At 54.9% G+C, this 18,447-nt stretch overlaps 1 protein-coding gene across 2 annotated transcripts in view; it reads right to left on the bottom strand.

Moving 5' to 3' along the window:
* The window catches only part of Scube3 (signal peptide, CUB domain and EGF like domain containing 3), a 33,832-nt gene extending 16,794 nt beyond the window's left edge, over positions 1 to 17,038 (bottom strand). Inside the window, exons 1-6 of one of the 2 annotated variants that reach the window (XM_041634289.1) lie at positions 16,954 to 17,038; positions 5,987 to 6,109; positions 5,051 to 5,176; positions 2,887 to 3,021; positions 1,899 to 2,024; positions 1,587 to 1,703 (exon numbers count right to left, since the gene is read on the bottom strand). In XM_041634289.1, coding sequence (XP_041490223.1) covers positions 1,587 to 1,703; positions 1,899 to 2,024; positions 2,887 to 3,021; positions 5,051 to 5,176; positions 5,987 to 6,109; positions 16,954 to 17,038 — 712 coding nt within the window. The remainder of the gene's footprint in view (positions 1 to 1,586; positions 1,704 to 1,898; positions 2,025 to 2,886; positions 3,022 to 5,050; positions 5,177 to 5,986; positions 6,110 to 16,953) is intronic. The other variant, XM_041634290.1, reaches the window with a different exon arrangement.
* Positions 17,039 to 18,447: the final 1,409 nt, after the last annotated feature.

Raw genomic sequence — 18,447 nt, 5'->3', positions numbered from 1 at the left:
AAAGCTGGCATGAGATGTCAAGGCTTGCACTCAGCCACCCCCCAAATCCCTTCTCTTTTAACTACACTCCCAGTCTCCCCACTCTGAGCGTCCTGGTAAACCCAGTGACAATTCCTGCCAAGGCAAGTAAGCTCATCTCCCTCAGAGCAGGGGAAGAGGGCTGGGGAAAAGGCTGCTCGTTTGTTCTGTCCTGCCTCGCTGCTGCTGCCGCCCAGATGGTGCAGTGTGTCCTGGGTTGGAGAGGTCAAGCTTGATACGGGCATTTTCAAAAAGCAGCCATGTTTGAGAACATTCAAACAGAAACCCAAGAAGGAACTCTGCCTCTTCCCCATGGGACCTCTGTCTCTTCTCCCCAGGGACCACATGCGGTTTCTTCTGGGAGAATATGGGGGTATGTGGGTGTGTCCAAAGGGTGGTGGGAGGTTTTCAAAGCAGACAAATTAGCTCTATAAGGAGAATATGAAAGGAGCTGGAATAACCCAGCTGGAGAAGGCATTAGGAAGACCTGAACCTGTTTTAGGGTCCTTGAAGAGTTAGAGGGGATGGGGGGAGCGAGAGCAGGAGAGCTTTCCGTTAGAGGGGCACTTTCGATCCACACATATCTCGAGCAGTGCCGGGAACCTGTGTGAGCCCGTCTGCTCCGGACGTGGAGAGGACAGGGGCAATGGACTGATCGGTCCTAACCTGAATCTGTCTTGGACACACAGAACACAGAGCCACCGTGCTCACCTTTCCCCCCACCCCCCGCCTGCTACAGCCCACCAGACGGACATCTCTCCATAAGTGCCCATGCCCACAGCGCAAGTATGCCTCTCCATGCACGGCTGGAGACCCTGCCTCAACTCTGGCCAAAGCCCTTTCATTTCCTACTTCTCCAAGGGGACACACTGTCCAGTCATCTCGCCACTGAAGAAATGGCAACGGAGGGAATCCAAAAGGTAACTTGAAGGAATTAGCTCATTCAGGGTATGTGGAGACTCTGGTCAGGCGTAGGAGTTCAGGAGATGGGTTTCAGGCAGCAGGGGGTGGAAGGCTGCAGCAGCTGAGGGGTGCGGGCAGCCACAGGCTCCAGTGGTCGGGGGGTGGGGGGGGTGGGAGGTGAGCCTGGGGGCATCAGGTGAGGGGCAGGAAAGGGATGGAGTTGCAGGGGTGGAGAGGAAGCGGTGGCCGGAGTCACCCTACTTGTCAGCCCATGACTGGCTGCTCTAGGGACAAACAGTATGTCCTGGCCTGTTCCACAGTGGGGACACCTGCCTGTCCCAGTCCCCACCTCCCCACACTGACCACCCCAGAATTACTCAAGACATCCCTGCAGTCTTGTTGACCAGCACTTCTGCTATTGGGTCCCAGTTTGGCAATGTTATAGCCTGGGAGGGAGAGGGGGGTGGGACTCCTGGGGAGGCCGGAGGGTTGAGTGTGCCTTTTAGTCTCCCGGAGTCCTGTCCCTTACTGGACCTGCCATTACATGGGTCATCATCCCTTGGCAGTTACTAGGTCCAGCACCTAGACTCCCCCACCCCCCGCAGTCCCCAGTCCCTGCGCCCACCCTGTCACAGTGCCTTGAGCTGCTCCCTAGCTTCACCCACCGATGCATGTCTTCCCGTCAGTATGGAGCACAAACTTGACATGGCAGCCGCACCGGGGACCCTGCTCCGTGTCATCGCATGTGTGCTGGCAGCCACCATTACCATAGTTGCAGGTCACTGTGCAGAGAGGGAGACCTGTCAGCCAGCTTTCCCCTCGTGCTGCAGGTCAGCAGGGCTGGTTCCTCTCTGCGTCCTTCCACACCTCCCTCCTCCCCCGGCCTCTTTCCTCCTGTCCTCCTGTCCTCCCTGCCCTTTGGCTACTGAGCCGCACCCCCCCCCCATCCCTCACGCCCCTGCCCTTATAGGTCTCACGTTTACAGTCCCGCTGGTTCTTGGTGAGCTCGAAGCCAGGGCGGCATTCACAGGCAATGCCGCCCTTGGGAGTCTCCCGGCAGATGTGGGCACAGCCGTGGTTCTTGTTCATGCAGTTCATTCCTTCTGCAAAGGAAAGAGCAGAGCCTGGTGCTCCTGCTGCACCTGGAGGCCGCAGAGGGGCGGGGCCAGCTGGGGCTAAGGACACTGTGAGGGTCAGCCGAAATCCAGAGCTGCTTGGGATTTAGGAATGACCCAGGAAAATCTAAACCAGGACCTATTTGCTCAAAGAGCTTAAACCGAGACTAGAAACCTGAAGATAAATAGCAATCAGATTGATAAAGCGGGAACTAACTAGCAGAGGTGATTACTATGCCGCTTTGTCGGGGAGGCAGAGGGGGACAGGGTTTCTCTGTGTAGCCCTGGCTGTCCTGGAACTCACTCTGTAGACCAGGCTGACCTCAAACTCAGAGATCCACCTGCCTCTGCCTGCCGAGTGCTGGGCTTAGAGGTATGCACCATCAAGCCTGGCTATGGCACGAATATTAAGTTCCTCCCACAGGCAGGGCTGCTCAGTGGGTGATGGGCTACAAAGCAGACCAGAACTATTGCCCTGGGGACATCAGATCCCAGTGAAGGAAAGAGCAGGCAGCACACACTCCAGGCTCCCTCTGACAACTTCCTCCATCCAAGCCATGGAAGGGGACACTGGTGAGGCTGTCCCTGAGAAGTGGCAGCTTACAGATGAATGCCCACCAACAGTGTCCCCATCACAGCCGGGCCAGAGAACGCCCCAAAGTAACCTCAGTTCCAGGCAATGACCTGATCCCAGATTTATCCCCTAGATTTTTTTCTAATACAGTGTTGTGTGTGGAGCCCTTAGGCTGTGACTACATTAAGAAATTAGAAGGAATCTAGAGGGTAGGCCACAGGGTGTAGAGGAAAAGCGGGGTGGAGAAGCCTGGGGCCTCCCAGGCCATGGGCTGACCTTCTGGCCGCTGGATGCAGGTATGCTGGTTGTCGCTGAGGAAGAAGCCTTCTCGGCAGCGGCACTCATAGCTGCCCATCATGTTGACACAGCTCTGTTGACAGCCACCGTTACCCTCAGCACACTCATCCACATCTGTGCAAGACAGGGATTGGTGGGGCTGCGGTGGCAGCACCAGAGACTGGGCCCAAACACACATAAGCCACCTTAGCAAGCAGTCCCGTACTTGTGAAGAGGAACGCAGATTAGAGCTCAGGTAGGGTGGGGAGCATCCCACATAGCTAGCCTAGGTGAGGACTGGATCCCTCCCCCACATAGTAGAGAGGGGGTCGTCAAACCTGGAGAGACGACAGCTCAGCAATGAGACCCAAGTTCTAGTCCCAGTCCCCACATGGCAGCTAACTGCCTCTAACTCCAGTCCTGGGGGACCTAGTGTCCTCTTCTGGCACCTCAGGCATGTGGTATACAGAACACACAACCCTGGGCCTGAGTGCCGGGGTCAGGAGGGAAGCCAGGGTGAGAGGAGGAACATTGCGGAAGACAAGGATGGAGATTAGTCACACCGGCTGGCAGTGGCGGACCCAGGAGTGGCCCCTAGCTGTGATGACAGCCAGGAACCTGGAAATGGCTCTGTCCTCAGGCAGCAGAATGGCTGTGGTGCCGACAATGGCGGGAATGACAGCTGAGTCACAAGTCGTCATGAGGCAAGGACCATTCTGTGGACCGGCCACAACCTCTGCCTTCCTCCCCTCCCCCCGGGCCTGGGCTCTTTGCCACAGTTCCTAGCTTTTCTCCTATTTTGGTTTAACAAAACAAAGCCTGGCAGTGTGGTATGGAAGGGTGGGGAAGGTGACCAGGCCACACCCTGAATGGCTGAGGAGGAACAATAGGATGCCACCAAGTCACCAGCCCTAGAGCCAAGCTCACCCTGACAGCTCACTTCTGTAGCTCCATCTCTATGTTGGCTACTGCCATCCTGATTCTCCCTGGGGAAACTGAGGCCCACCACATGGACAATTTTCTCAAAGGTTCCCTAAGAGTTAAAGAGATGGTTGAGGCTTTGAACCCACACCTTACACAGACTGTTGTAACTCTGACCCTCTCAGTACTCTCTCTCTCTCTTTCCTCTCTCTCTCTCAATCTCTATGGTTAGTTCTTGGTGAGGAGTGGGGTTAGAAAGACCCAACGGAAGCCAAAGACCTAGAACTGATATTCATAGTCCCATGGGTACCCCTATCCTGCACCCAGTGTTTCATTTCTTGACCCTAAGGAGTCTCCAGGTGACAGGATAGAGAAGGCCCCTTCTACAGTGACAGAAGGGATGGGGAAGACAGCCACTGGGAAGGGTCTGCCAGGGACCTGGGTAGAAGGGTGGCAGCAGCAATGGTCACGTGCCCTTCTGCAGTAAGGGAGGTCCTAGACCATGGGGCATCTGACACCCTAACCCACTGCTCTTTCCTTTGCCGATTCTCTCTTCTGCCAGAACCAAAGAGAAAGTTGAGAGAATTTCAAATCTCAAATTTTGTACACTTCAGATTTTCTCCTTAAGGGGACCTCTCACTTGGTCTGACTAACTCTCAAAAACGACAGACTAAAGCTGAATTCAGTGGCCCAGGGAGCCCATCTGTATCGGAGCTCTTGGGATGAGGGACATCAGGCAGACTGAGGCTCAGAACTAGGTAGGTGAGCTTGAAGACAGGAAGGCTGGAGACAAAACTAGGCACAAGGAGCAGAGGCTTCCAGGGCCCTGAGGAGCACCATCTGCAGCAGCAACAATGCTCCCGTCCATGGAGCACCCGCTCGTGTTAAAGCTGCACCCGGCTTTTCTACACAGGTTCTCGTGATGATTCTCCCCCCCCCCCCCCCCGCCACAAGCAGCCTCTAAGAAGGGTACTAACACACTTTAGGGATGAGAGATCTAAGGTTCCCAGAGGCTCAAGGTCCCACAGGTTCTAAGTGACCGACACAGGGCTCGTCTGAAGCTAATTCACCCTCCACGCACGGAGTTGAGCCCACCATTCTCATCGCCCCTCTAGTACTTTCCGGCCAGCAGCAGCACCCCAGTCCCCGCGTGCCTACCCCGTGCTCCCTTGAAAGAATTCAGCTCTTTCTGGCCCCTTTTCCTCCTCCACTACCAAATGAGCGCCGAGCCCCCCTTGCTCACCCAGACAGTTGTGTCCGTCGTGTGCCAGGTGGAATCCGTCGTAGCAGGTGCACCGGTAATTTCCAGGGATATTAACACAGTCGTGCACACAGCCCGCATTATCCTCCCGTTCACACTCATCCACGTCTGTGCACAGAGAGGATACAGGCTGGAGATGCTGAAGACCACACACAAACAGCTATGCCATTTTATATAGAGACTTTGAACATTTTTTTAACTGTGGTACTGCTGGGGGGGGGGGGTGTCATCCTTGAACCAATACCCCTCAGGTCCTAGCGGGTAACAAAAAGTTACCAACAAGCAGTATCACAGACCTCGTCCACCGAAGCCGCAGCAGTATGCAAGGTCACACACTGAGAACAATATTCCTAAGCTATTTGGAATTAACCTTTTTAATTATGGCAGAAAATATACTTGTTTGTGAGTGAACTCCCACTGGGGAACACCAGTCCCATCCCATGAGCACGATCTGAACGGTACAAGAGGCTGAGGCTTCAGGGATCTTCAGGCCTTAGTTCTTTTTTTTTTTTTTTTTTTTTTTTTTTTTTGCTTTTTCAAGACAGGGTTTCTCTGTGATTTTGGAGCCTGTCCTGGAACTAACTCTTGTAGACCAGGCTGGTCTCGAACTCACAGAGATCCACCTGCCTCTGCCTCCCAAGTGCTGGGATTAAAGGCATGCGCCACCACCGCCCGGCAGGCCTTAGTTCTGAGCCTGAGGTGTGATACTCCAGACGGCTATGTGGGTAAGAGGCTAGGGAATGTTCCCGCCAGCTCTCCGGCTCATCTGTGCAATGCTTTGATGCACACCAGGACACTCTGCTCTCTAGGAAGAGGCCCTCCTGGGCCTGTAGAGGCTGCAGGTGTTGGGAACTGTGACGCCGTCCCCGAGGCAACAGCATTGGTTCCCACTCTTCCGTAGGCGCCCCCCAGTCTCACCTTTGCAATGTTTGCCATCCCCGGTGTAGCCGGACTTGCAGATGCACTTATACGATCGTGGCGTGTTCTGGCAGATGGCATCGATGTGGCAATGGTCAGTCCCTTCCACACACTCATCCACATCTGGCAGGGGCAGAGGAGGACATGTGAGGACCACCACACTGCCCCTCAAGTAAGTTTTGAAGGTGTACTCCCCCAAGTCAGAGTCCCCTTTTAAAGACAGAGCCAGTGCACCTGAGGTCCCCACATTCTCTGGTCCTTTCAGGGAGTCACAATGAACACTTACTGCCTCCAAGATATTCAAACCACAGTCATGGCTCAGCTACTCTGAGACACTCTTCAATTTGCCCAGCACACTCGATGTGTTAGACACAGTGTGAATTAGTTTATTTTTCGTAGCAGCAGGCTTAGAGCAACGGAGTCACTGGTCTCCTAAAAGTCCAGTCACTGATAAGTTTTTTTTAAGAAAGGGACACCTATGTTCTAGCCTGGTCTAGAGCTTGTTACATAGCTGAGGGTGGCCTTCAATGCCTGGTCCTCCTGCCTCCCTCTCTCCCAAATGCCGGGACTACAGGCATGAACCACCCTGCCCAGCTGGTCACTAGTAAATTAAGGAAGAAAAGGAGCCGGGGCCTCTGTGGGCTCTTCATGTGCCTCACAGTCAACTGTAGAACAGACTTGTCCTTCTGGTACAGCGGCGCACACCCGAGACCCCGGCTCTTGGAAACCAGAGGAGGGAGGGTCAGGAGTTCTAGGTTAGATAGTGAGACCCTCTCTCAAAAACCAGGACAAAAGATCAAGCCTGCTCCTACTTGTTCAGCATGGGACCAAGCGGCTTTAGAGGAACAGAGTTCCATGGAAGGCTTTCCTTGGCCCCTGAGCTAGCAGCAGAAGGGCCAGGATCTGACAGGTGTTGGCCTGGCCATCTGAAGCTTGGTAAGCACAGTTCTTGGAGCGCTCCCACTGAGCAGGCAGCTCCCCTGCCCTCAGTTCTGGATCTTTTTGCTCCAACGCCAATGCTCCCTCTAACAGGCATGACACTAAGGGAAGAGGCCCCTCCAGAGGGGCAAAAAACGAAGGTGATTAAGAAAGGACCTCTATTGGGAGGCAAAGGCAGGCAGATCTCTGTGAGTTCAAGGCCAACCTGGTCTACGAAGCAAGTCTCAGGACAGCCAGGACTGTTACACAGAGAAATTCTGTCTCAAAAAGCCAAAATAAATCATATAAAGAACCTGGGGAAGTCAGAGACAATACCAGAGCGCCCAGACAGCTGAAGTGATGCCGAGGAGGAGGGCTCGTTCAGAGGGAAAAGGCTGTGCTGGGGCAGTAGTTACATTCAGAACACACAGGCCACTTAGCCTAGTCAGATAGACCAGTGAGAGGAAGCAGGAGCAGGTAGGAGCCACGAGACACTGGGCATGAGGAGATCCTCCTCTCAGCAGCTCCCCGCAAAATGCCCAAGGCCCCAAAGTCTGTAGTCGTCAAGTCTGGGCCAGGGCCTGGCAATCCGTAATTTACCAAAGCTTCCAGATGATTCTAATGAGCAACTAGGGTTGAGAAGCCTGTCACAGTCTGAGAAGGAAGAGGCCATGCCCACCTATGAACTAGAGAAAAGTATACAAAGTTTCCAAAGAGTATCTGAATAGACAACCGAGTGGGGCTTGAGAGCAGGCGGGTATGACTCCTGAGCTGCCAAGTGGGTTTTGTTAGAATGGAGGCTCTCAGCCCTTGCCAGATCCAGTGAACCCAGCTCAAGGCACGTCCTGGAGTTTCTGACTAAGCAGAGCACACTGCACCGGCAGTTCCTGTAGTTTGTGACACTCTGCTTCCAGAAGCACTGGGGCCAGGGCTGGGGTACCATGGGCTGAGACCTGCAATGAAAACACCTCACGCTCTGCCTGCCTCAGCTCCTCTGGCTCCGTTCAGCTCCGTTTGTCTCTGCTCATGACCCCCCAGCCTTCTGTGCCGTTGCTGGCCATCCCGACAATCCTGTCTACACTTACTGCCCACCTCACCCAAGCTCAGCAGTCACGAGCCCGCCAGCTTGTCACCATGGAGTGAAAAGATGAAGATGGAGTTCATAAACCAAGTCCGAGTGACCTTGTGGATGGCAAGAGACTGTTGGAGAACCTGTCTGTCTGACTGATATAATGGATACAGAAGCGAGAACTGTCCCATTGAAGGAAGGTTAACAGGAGCGGAGACAATCCCAGTTAAGGTCCACTTCTCCCACCTCTGGGAGGCTTTATCCTAAGTTGTCCTTTATTTATTTATTTATTTATTTATTTATTTATTTATTTATTTTTTGGTTTTTCGAGACAGGGTTTCTCTGTGGCTTTGGAGCCTGTCCTGGAACTAGCTCTGTAGACCAGGCTGGTCTCGAACTCACAGAGATCCGCCTGCCTCTGCCTCCCGAGTGCTGGGATTAAAGGCATGCGCCACCCTAAGTTTTCCTTTAAAAGACAAGGCTTTACTATATAGCCCAGGCTGACCTCCAGCTCATAATCCCCCTGCTCCAGCCTACCTAGTGTTGGGATGGCAGGCATGTGGCAACACACTTGGCTTCTTTTTCATTTTTGGTCCCAAGACCCTCCCCCCAAATGGGGATGATGGTGCCTCCTCAAAAGAGGCTGCGAGCAGCCATGAGGCTAATTTGTCTGAGTAAGGATGTGGGCAACAGGAAGTGTTAACCAGACTCAGCAAAGAAATTCACTAAAGAAATGGAAACTGTGTAAGGTTGAGAGACATAAAAAGATAATTTTGGGTTGGTAACACAAGTTTAAAAAAAGTGAATTAGGTACAACACTTTTCTCACCGAGATAGGATTACTGGAACATTCTCACCGAGATAGGACTACTGGAACATTCTCACCGAGATAGGACTACTAGAACATTTTCTGAACTTGTCAAATGCAAATGGACCAGACATTGTTGATATACTTATTGCCTGTACATACTGTATATGGTTGTTATACTTATTGTATATAGTTTTCCTTATATTAGTTATAACCTTTTTTATTTTAGACAAAAAAGGGGAAATGTGGTGATATTTTGTTTGTGCTTTAACAAATAAAGCTCACCTGAAGATCAGAGTGTGGAGCTAGTCACACTGGTTAGCTAGTTAGAGGTCAGGCAGTGGTGGCTCACACCTTTTACCCCAGCACTTGGGAGACAGAGGCAGATAGATCTCTGTGAGTTCAAGGCCACCCTGGGCTACATGAGATTAGTCTAAGAGAGAAACAGAGCCAAACAGTGGTGGCACACCCCAGCACTAGGGAGGTGGAGACAGGAGTGATACGGCTGGGCAGAGAGAGGAATATAGGGAGGGAGGGAATGGGACTCAGGATTCAGTCTGAGGACTGGCAGAGGCAGGGCATCCCACTCAGAGGATTTCATAGAGGTAAGAACTAGTAGCTGGCTGCTCTGCTTCCATGATCTTTCAGCTTTCACCCCCTAATAGCCGAGTCCAGGTTTTTATGTAATCATACTAATTAGAATCCGCACAAGAAGTCTGAGCTGTGTGAGCCGAGGGACGAGCAGTGGGGGTCCAGCTCTGTTTCGTCCACTGCAAGTAGCCACGAGCCTCATGTGGTTTTCTTCATCGCAGTTCAAAAACAGCTCTTGGGCCCCACCAGCCAAATGTCCACGGGGGACAGCACAACGGGAAACGCCCCAGTAGCACAGAGGTCCAAGGACAGCAGAGCCCCAGGGGTTCTGAATGGGGAACCCAGAAATGTGGAGGCTCCTCCAAAGCCCCCCTGTGTAACCATCTTGGTGTTGTCTGTCTCCATCTGCTGGGGCTCGGCTCCGGGTACACCAGGCTCTTCCCTTGGCCTCCCCTGCCGGCTGCCCCAGGCTTTTCTTAGCTACTGCCATCTCCCCACTCACAATGCTCACCTGTCTTCAGCTCACGGCTCCACACATCACGTCCCACCCTGGACTATTCCCTCACCACCACCTGACCAGTGCACTGCCCCCCACCTCCTCCTCCTCAGTCACGCTCCAGGCCCACCCTTTCCATCTTTCCATGCCTGGTTCAGAACTGTCCATCAGCTCCTGGGGAGCCCTGCGCCCTGGGGGACTCAACTTGCCCTCCCTTTGGTTCACACTGAGTTGCTCAGCTAACACTCTGAAGTGGTTTTATGTAACATGGTCCATTTCTCCCGTGGCTGGGTGCTTGCTGGAGAAGGGACCATCCAACTGTGGCTGGCATCTTCTGAAGCAAACTGGGCTGAGGTACAGAGCAGGAAACAGGGCCCCCAATCGCACCCTGTTCCCCCTCCTCTGTCAGTTCTTCAGAGCGCCTCAGAATACCTGGCGGCCCAGAATGTGTCCTTGCAGGGACCTCTGTGGCACACGTGGGAAGCCTCAGCTTTGGTCCATCTTCCTAGGGCACAGCTGTTTACCAGCTGCAAGCCAAGTGATGCTCTTGGGCGTGGGTTGGTTTAGACTGCTGGTTCTTGGTTCAGGCTGCACACTGGAATCAGGGTACCTCTAAAGACTCAGGGGTGTCTAGACCCACCAAATCAGGACCTCCTGGGCAGGTCTGGGAATATCTTTTTCAACTCATGTAAATAAATGATTTGCCTGAGCTGGGAGACACTTTGCCAGAGGAGCACCATGACGGACTGACTCAAGGTTCTAGACTGACACTGTAGCAGTGCAGGTTCTAGACCGGTGCTGTAGCAGTTCCGGTGCAGGCTCTAGACGGGCGCTGTAGCGGGCCCAGTGCAGGTCCTAGACCAACATGGTAGCAGCCCCAGTGCAGGCTCTAGATCAATACTGTGGCAGTCCTGGTGCAGGTTCTAGACTGGTGCCACGGCTGTCCCAGTATGGGTCCTAGACTGGTGCCATGCAGTCCCAGTGCGGGTTCTCGACTGATACTGCGGCGGTCCCAGTGCAGGCTTGGCCTGTGATTGTGCCGTCCTGAGTCAACCTCTGAGCACCAGTTCTCTTCCCCTGTGCACCAGTCACAGCACCATCTTGGGGGCTGCTCCCAGCATCAAATGAGCTAATACCCAGCATGTGCTACAGTATGGACATACGTGAGTGCTTAAGAAAAGCTTGCTGTCATTATTCACCCCTCCAATATGCTCTTGGATGCTTGCTCCATGTTAACTTGGTGCCGTGAGTTCCTGAAGGCCATGACTTCTGACCCTTTGGACCCATAGCACTGCTGGCAGAGCTGTGCGTACCTGACCACTCAGCAAATGACTGCTAGGTACCACCAGGGCAGTATGCCAGGTGCCCAGGGCTCAGCAGTGAACGAGACAGAGTAACAGTGGAGTGGAGGTACTTCGTAGGTCTCTGCTAATCAGATGGTTGGAGGAGGCCATTCCCTGTGGCATGCCCCAGAAGGAAGCCTGCTTCTTTACTTTTCTGGAAAGAGGGGTGTCTTAGGGAGTTTATTCTGAGGAGGAGAGAGCTGGGGAGATAGCTCAGTGTGAAAAGCACTGGCCGTGTGACATTGAGGACCTGAGCCAGGAGCCCCAGAACTCCTGGAAAGCCAGATCCAGCAGCGTGCCTCTCTAATCCTGGCACACCTGCAGCGAAACGGGAGGCAGAGGCAGGAAAATCCCCAGAGGGCAAGCCAGCTGGTGCACAATGACAATGTGTCAAACAAGGTGGACGGTGAGAAGGACACCAGAGGTTGTCCTCTAACCTCCACGCGTGTGCCATGGCAGTGTGCCTGCACAAGCACACATGGAGATTTTTTAAGAGTCCCCAAAGACAGTGCGCTGAGGCCTGGAGGATACAGTGGATGTAGGCTCTTGGGCTCCTTTGTTACCTTCCCGGGCAACTGCAGGCATGTCTTATTTAATGGATGGGGAACCGCCTAATGTGGTTACCCTGGGGAAGAACCAATAGCCAGTGTAGAGACAGAACTCTGTCCCGCCCCCGAAAGCCTTCAAAAGTACTTGAGAGATGGGTCTCTGCCTCCCCTGGCCCCAAGGCAGCACTCAGCTTGAAGCAAGCAACCAAACAGAGCCCGAGATGGATTGGAACTGAACTGGCTGGTGGTCAAAAGCCAGCCTCTGGATGCTCCATGGCAGAAGAGGAGACCAGGATAGACAGGGAGCAGGCAGACACACAGGCAAGGAGAGGGTGGGCGGGCAGGCAGGCGCAGTGGTGGGCAGGTGTCGCCAGCCTTGGGATTCACTTCTCTGGGGCCAAGCAGCTGGTTAGAAACAAAAACAAACACCAGGGATACAGGTTCCTGCTGTTAACAGCTTCAAACCGCCAGAGGAAAACTCCAAATAAATATAATTAGAAACTTGTAAAAAGCGTCCTCTCTCTAAACCTGCCCCCCAGGGTCTACCCTTTAACATCCCATCCTCCCACGAGGACGCCCACATAGCCTGACGCTGGACCTCACCCAGGGATTCCTTATCCTGCATCTTCTACAGGTCAGCAACCATGTCCTCAGTTTGCCACTGTCCGTAACCGCAACCAGACAGTCGTGGGCACAAAGCTCTGAAATTCAAAGCCCATAGCTCTCTGGGGTTATGGTTTGTCACAGGAGAAAACCATTGACAAACCAAAGTCCCCGGCGGCCTGATCAGGACGGGGGGTGGGGGGTACCCCACTTCTGAAACGCATCCAGCTCCGAGTCCAGAGCGAGCCCTTGGTCTGAGGAGGGCAGGGCTCGGGGATTGGTAGGGGTCAGTCTTGGCACCACAGTGCACACATACACAGAAGAGTGTCCATGGCCTTCTGGGGCTGGTTTCTAGGCTAGCTGCTCGCCTGACACAGGACTACCCTCCTTGGGAAACTGAGGTGGGGGAAGAAAGGAAAAGTACCAAGTGGCCCGACTTCCAACCGGCAGAATGGAACACGGTCCAGGTGGAGAGGGTACTGAAGCTTACGGATATGAATGGGTTCAGCAAAATGGGCAGAACCCGAGTTCCCAGCCAGCGGGCTTGAGTTTGGGAGAGCTCACACCTCCTCTTCCACCCACCTAGTGCCACCTGAGGCAGGCAGAACTCAGGCTGGCAGGGAAGGGAGTGGCTAGTCTGCGGACAGAGAGTCAGTGTCCCTCCTTTGCCCAGGTGAGTAGCCCATTCATCCCCTCCACACGGCCCTGCGCTGGCTGTTTTCACCTCTCCCCTGAGCTCCAGCAGTCCAGTGCTTCCCAGACTCCTGTCTCCCCAGGTCTGGGCCTCCCGTAAGCACTGCCAGCCTCAGAGCGGCTCCGCAGTTTCCAGCCCTGACAGGAACTCTTTCTTAGTGAGCGGTCATGTGCTAGGGGTACAGAGGCCCACACCCGCACACCGAAGCAGGCAGCAGAGATCAGGGTGGGATCTGGCAGCAAGTTCCTCCACCTCCACCATCTTCTCCAGAGGATCTGAAGCCACGCATTCCCCTCCCCCACCCTTGGTTCAAGGCACTGGACCAAGCCATTCTACTTTCCTTCTCCAACTAAAACAAAACGCACATCGCCCACCTCCTCCCCCTCACCGGAGCGTCACACACACATGTGCTCATACACACACACGCGCACACACACACACACAGAGTCATGCACATGCATGTTCACACACCCCAGTGGATGCACACCTCACATTCCCAACCTCACACCCGGCCTGTCTCCATTCACAACAGGTCCTAGCCACTCACATCGCAAACCGGTTCTCATGCTCTCAGATTCCAGAAGGTTCCAGAAAGCGGTCTCATCTGAGGCCTCTCTACCTGTAACGGTTGGGATTCCTAGGTCTTTGTAGTCCACTCTCTCCCATTCTACCCTACAGAGACTCGGGTGTGTGTGGGGTGGGGTGGAGAACAAAATTTATATCCTCCTAGCCCCAGGCTTTCCCCACACCTATGACACACCACCAGAAAGCCACAGAAAGAGGTCAAAGGGATTTCTGAGGACTTCCTAAAAGTGGGGATGAGCTTAGGGAAATTGATAAAACAACAGGATCTAAGAATGGGGTCTGTCTGTCTGTCTGTCTGCTCTCTCCAGTAGGGCCTCGATGGGGCACAAGCGACGGCGGCTGCCTGAGGAGCCACCCTCACCCGCTGACACGGTTATGGTTTTCATTTCATATTTTGGAGGGAGGGGCTAGGAGGAACAGTCCCCTCACTGTAGGAGCTGGCCACAGGAGCCGAGGGAAGCCGGGAGGAGAGGAAACAGCCACATTAAAGAGGAAGAGAGGGTGGGGGAAAGGAGAGAGACACATACACCCAGACAGAGACCCAGAGACAGAGAGACACTGTTCCCACCAGATGAACACGCTCACTCTCAGGGATGCCGTGGCTTTAAATGGCTGACTTTCTCAGTCTCCATCCCCAGCAAGGAAAGAAAACTACCAGGTAAACTAAATGGCCAACCTGGCTGTCCCAGAGCCAGAGCCGGCCTGGGGGCTGGACCAGTCCCCCTGGAGGCCCTGAGACCTTTTCATTCAGCTGCAACCTGAGCCCTAAGTGGGGATTAGGTCTTTTTAGCCATGGCTGTCCTCCCACCTCTACCCCACCCCCACCCCTCAAAAAAAGCAAAGCAAATTAATGCTTTTAAGTTTACAATTATCTTGGTTATCCAGTCTGTCTACTTTAAGACACACAGACAGGCACTTGAGAACCACTCAAAACCGTGTACCCAGCAAGCTCACTCATTCCCAGTCCCACTAGCTGACCCGCCCACTCATCCACAGGGACAAAACGTTCAGCAATCCCCGACTGGGGCTAGGTCCCAGAGGACACAGCGGGCCAGGGGTGGACTGTGGTGCTGGAGTTGGTGTTCCCTCTCGCTTCCTCCCTCCCTCCTTTATTCTTAAGCTCCTGTCCCAGTTCCATCCTCGTCCCATCACATGGCTTTGACGCTCCCAGGGACACAGATGTCCCCAGAAGTGCAGCAGTTCTTTTCAAGATGCTTGCTGAGGGTGTTTCCGATTTACAGACCCTCTAGGGTTCCACTGAGGAGCACGTGGCATCAAAGGCGGACTTCCCAGCCCTGATGATAGATGGGAGATATGCCGAGGGGGCAAGGGAGGCCTCCCGGAGCTCACAGCACCATGGGTAAGCCTGTAAGGCTCAGACCAAAGAGTTCTCACCCTGCCTGCAGCATCTACCTACAAATCTGAGTCCAAGCACAGCTCTGTTTTCCAGCAAACCTGTTGTTAGGCAACTTTTGATGGACGGGGTTTCACAGATTTCCTGGATGGTAGGGTTAATGAGAGGTTCCAGCCTAGCCCCAGCCAGACTCAGAAATCCTACGGGGGGAGGGGGCAGATGTCAAGTTACCGCAGCCTCACCAGGGCAGGTGGCTGGCGCTCAGGACTGAGATAAGCAGGGGCCTTGAGGGTACCGCCTCCTGCTGAGTGTCCCCCAGCACCCAGTGGGGTGTCCAATAAAAGAAGGTACCCGAGGTACCCTGGAAATATCCTGACTTCTATCCCTTGAGAGCCTTGGTTTCCCTACACACCTGTCCCATTTAGGGGTCTCCAGCTGCACCTGGAGCCCCTTTAATAGGCTGCTTCTCCTCTTGTCCCCCCCACCTCTGCAGACACTGGCTCCAACTTGAAAGAGGCCCTTATCTTGTCTCTAGATTACTGCACGAAATCTGTTCCTTCCTCAGACTAAACTCCCTAGCTAATTCCATGTTATGAGTAAGTCAGCGTGCACTACAAAAGCCAGCTTTGTTTACGAAAACACACAAGCAAATCCAGAGTGGGGAGAGGGGCTGTTCCAGGCAGCGGGCTGTCTGGAACCAAGGCTGCAGAAGAAGCAGTTTGGGGCTGGAAGGAGCGTGGGGTGGGGTCTGGTACTTGACAGCGGAGGGTCTCCCGTGTTTAGTTATGTTAATGGACAGGTTGGAGGGGGCAAGGGTAGAGACCGTGTTTTGGGGGAGGCGGGTGGTGTTGACTTAGCACCTTCTAGGAACACAGTGAAAGCGGGTGGCATACAACAGCTTAGGACTCCAGGGCTCAGACCCCTCCACACAGCGACCTGACTGCCAGACACTCAGACTTCCCCAACTCCCAAGTTCAACTTTTCTCCTGGCTCAGACACCTCCTCATCCCTGGCTGGCTTCAGGAGCCCCTGGGACAATAGGCAGAATCTACCTCCCGGGCAAAATCTTGCTAAGAGGAATTTTCTTTTTGTCCATATAAATCTCTTTTGGGTGAGGACAACGTGGGGGGAGGGGTGTAGCAGGTCAATGGGGGAGGGGAGGCTGTCCCCAGAGAACTGTGGGACACCAGCCTGGTTTCTGCCAGCGCAGCCTTGGGACTGGCTGGGCAGTGAGCTCGGGGTCAGGGACCGGGGCAGGAGGGCCTCCCAGTCTCTCTCTAATTCCTAGAGGGAATCTGTCAGAGCTCCCAGCCTGGAATTTTACTTTGTTATTTTAATGCAATTCTGACCTGGATTTAGATGGAATTGGAAACCCCAGGCCTTAATAAATAAATATTATGATAAGAAATGAAAGCCATGCGAGACGAAAGAGATTTCCCCCCCAAAAGGCAGAAACGCAACGTGCGTGCCAGAAGCCAGTCACAGACATTTTCTCCTTCTGCCCCCTACCATCCCGTGACAGGCAGTCGGTTTCACCGCGAAAGAGCCTGTTTTTCTTTAACATCTTTAGACTTGATAAGACAGCAACTTTGAAATTTCGGCCTGTCTGCGTGCGGGGAGGGGGTGAGGGTACGAAGTGTGCGGCACGGCTAAAAACTTCTCTAGGTCTCAAGCCCCCGAGTGAAGTCCCTGGCAATGTTTGGGAGAAGATTCTCTAACCTCGGCGGAAGATGCTAGAGGTGGCAGAGAAACCGGCAGAAGTGCATGCTCCCTGCTGCCGGCCGCCCCCAGGCTCCTCCAAGCGCTTCGCTAGGCGCACAGCGCCCAGAGGTCTGGCCGGAGAGTCCGGGACACAAGGCCGGGTCCTGACAGCCACGCACTTCCAGGCACCTGCCCTGACTCGGGCCCCGTCATCCAGCAGCCCCGCAGCCCCGCAGCCCCGCGCCGCGCCTCCCTTACCTTGCGCAGTTTTGCCATGCTGGGCGGCGCGCGCGTGGACCAGCAGGACGAGCAGGCAGAACCCGGGGACGCGCCCCGAGCCCATGGCCTGGAGCTCCGCGCGGCGGGGCCGCGGGGGTGTCGCAGCCCCGGAGAGGGCGCGAGGCAGAGGGGGAGGGGACTGGAGGGCGCCCCGCGGGGGCTCCGGGCTGGGCGTGCGGAGCGCGCGGTGGGGAGCGCGGCCAGGCGCGGGGCGGCGGCCCGAGGGGCGGCCCGGGCTATCGCACCCGACGCCCAGCTTCGCCTGCGGGGAGCTGGAGCCGGAGAGCTAGCGCGGAGCAGGAGCCGGAGCTGGGACCTGAGAAAGGGGAGGGGAGACGTAGCGCCTAAACACGCCCTTTCTGCCTCTTTCTTCCTCTCTTGCTTTCTCGTCTCCCGGGCTCCGTCTGTTTTTCTTCGCTTTTCTCCTCCTCCTCCTCTTTCTCCTCCTCTCCTTGCTCCTTTTCGTTTTCTTCCTCCTCCCCTTCCCACTGCCCCTCCTGCTTCTCTTCTCCGTCCTCCTCCTCCACCTCCTTTTTCGTGCCCTTTTTTTTTTCTTTCAAAGGGGGCCTCGGCGTGGCGGCCGCTCCCCCTGCGCGCCCGGGCGCGCGGCCCCCTCCCCAGGCTGCCGGGCCGCTGCCTGCAGGAATTTACAATCCGGCGCTGGGGGAGCGGGCCCGGTCTCCATGGAGACGGCTTCCCCGGGAGCAGGGAGGTCAGGCGCAGACCGCGCACAATCAATGGATCAATGCAAGCCCCCGCTCCGCTCCAGACCAAACAGCACCCGGGCTCCCGCTCGTCCGCTCTCCCCGTGGGGAGCTAGCGGGGGAGTCGAGGGTGCACCCCCCGCGCTCACACACCAGGAGGGCCGAGCGGAGCAGGTCTGCATGCGCACCTTGGCGGGGAGACAAAGAGGGCGCGAGGTGTTGGGAGGCTGCACCTCGGAACACAGAGATGGACTCACACTCCCGACCAAGTAACATCCTCAGAACTTCTTCTCCTAAGTCACTCGCACCCTAGGGACACAATCCTCATTCTCAGATCCGAGTCCCTCGGCTAAAACGGGCCCGGCTCCAGGGCAGGCTCTGTGGGCGTTGGAGGTAACTCGCTGACTAGGCTCCTGTATGAGCTGTCTAGTGCTCAGCACGCAGGCAGAGGCTAACCCACGATCGTCTTAGAACACGCAGAAGGCCCTGTCCATTATCTCCAAACCGACTTCCATGGCTAACTTCACCGGCAGCAGAGGATAAGTTTAAAATAGAGACCCACTGCTGAAGGAGAAGTCCCCCAGGCCTGGACACTGTCCCCCTGCCCCCTTCAATTGCTCTGAGCCAATTGTGCCAGGCCTCAGAGTCCTGCTCCAGAGCCAATTTTGTGCAGAACAGAAACTGTCATCCCAGGGCACCCAGGAGAACTGGGCAATAACCAAGGTCTCCCTAAAGATGACTCAGTTCTCAAACCCTTGACATTGGCAGC

The sequence above is a fragment of the Microtus oregoni genome, unplaced genomic scaffold (assembly GCF_018167655.1).
Source record: "Microtus oregoni isolate MIOR12 unplaced genomic scaffold, Mior012 000046F_ref0000063, whole genome shotgun sequence".
NCBI classification, from domain to species: Eukaryota; Metazoa; Chordata; class Mammalia; order Rodentia; family Cricetidae; genus Microtus; species Microtus oregoni.
This window is presented reverse-complemented; position numbering and strand designations above follow the sequence as displayed.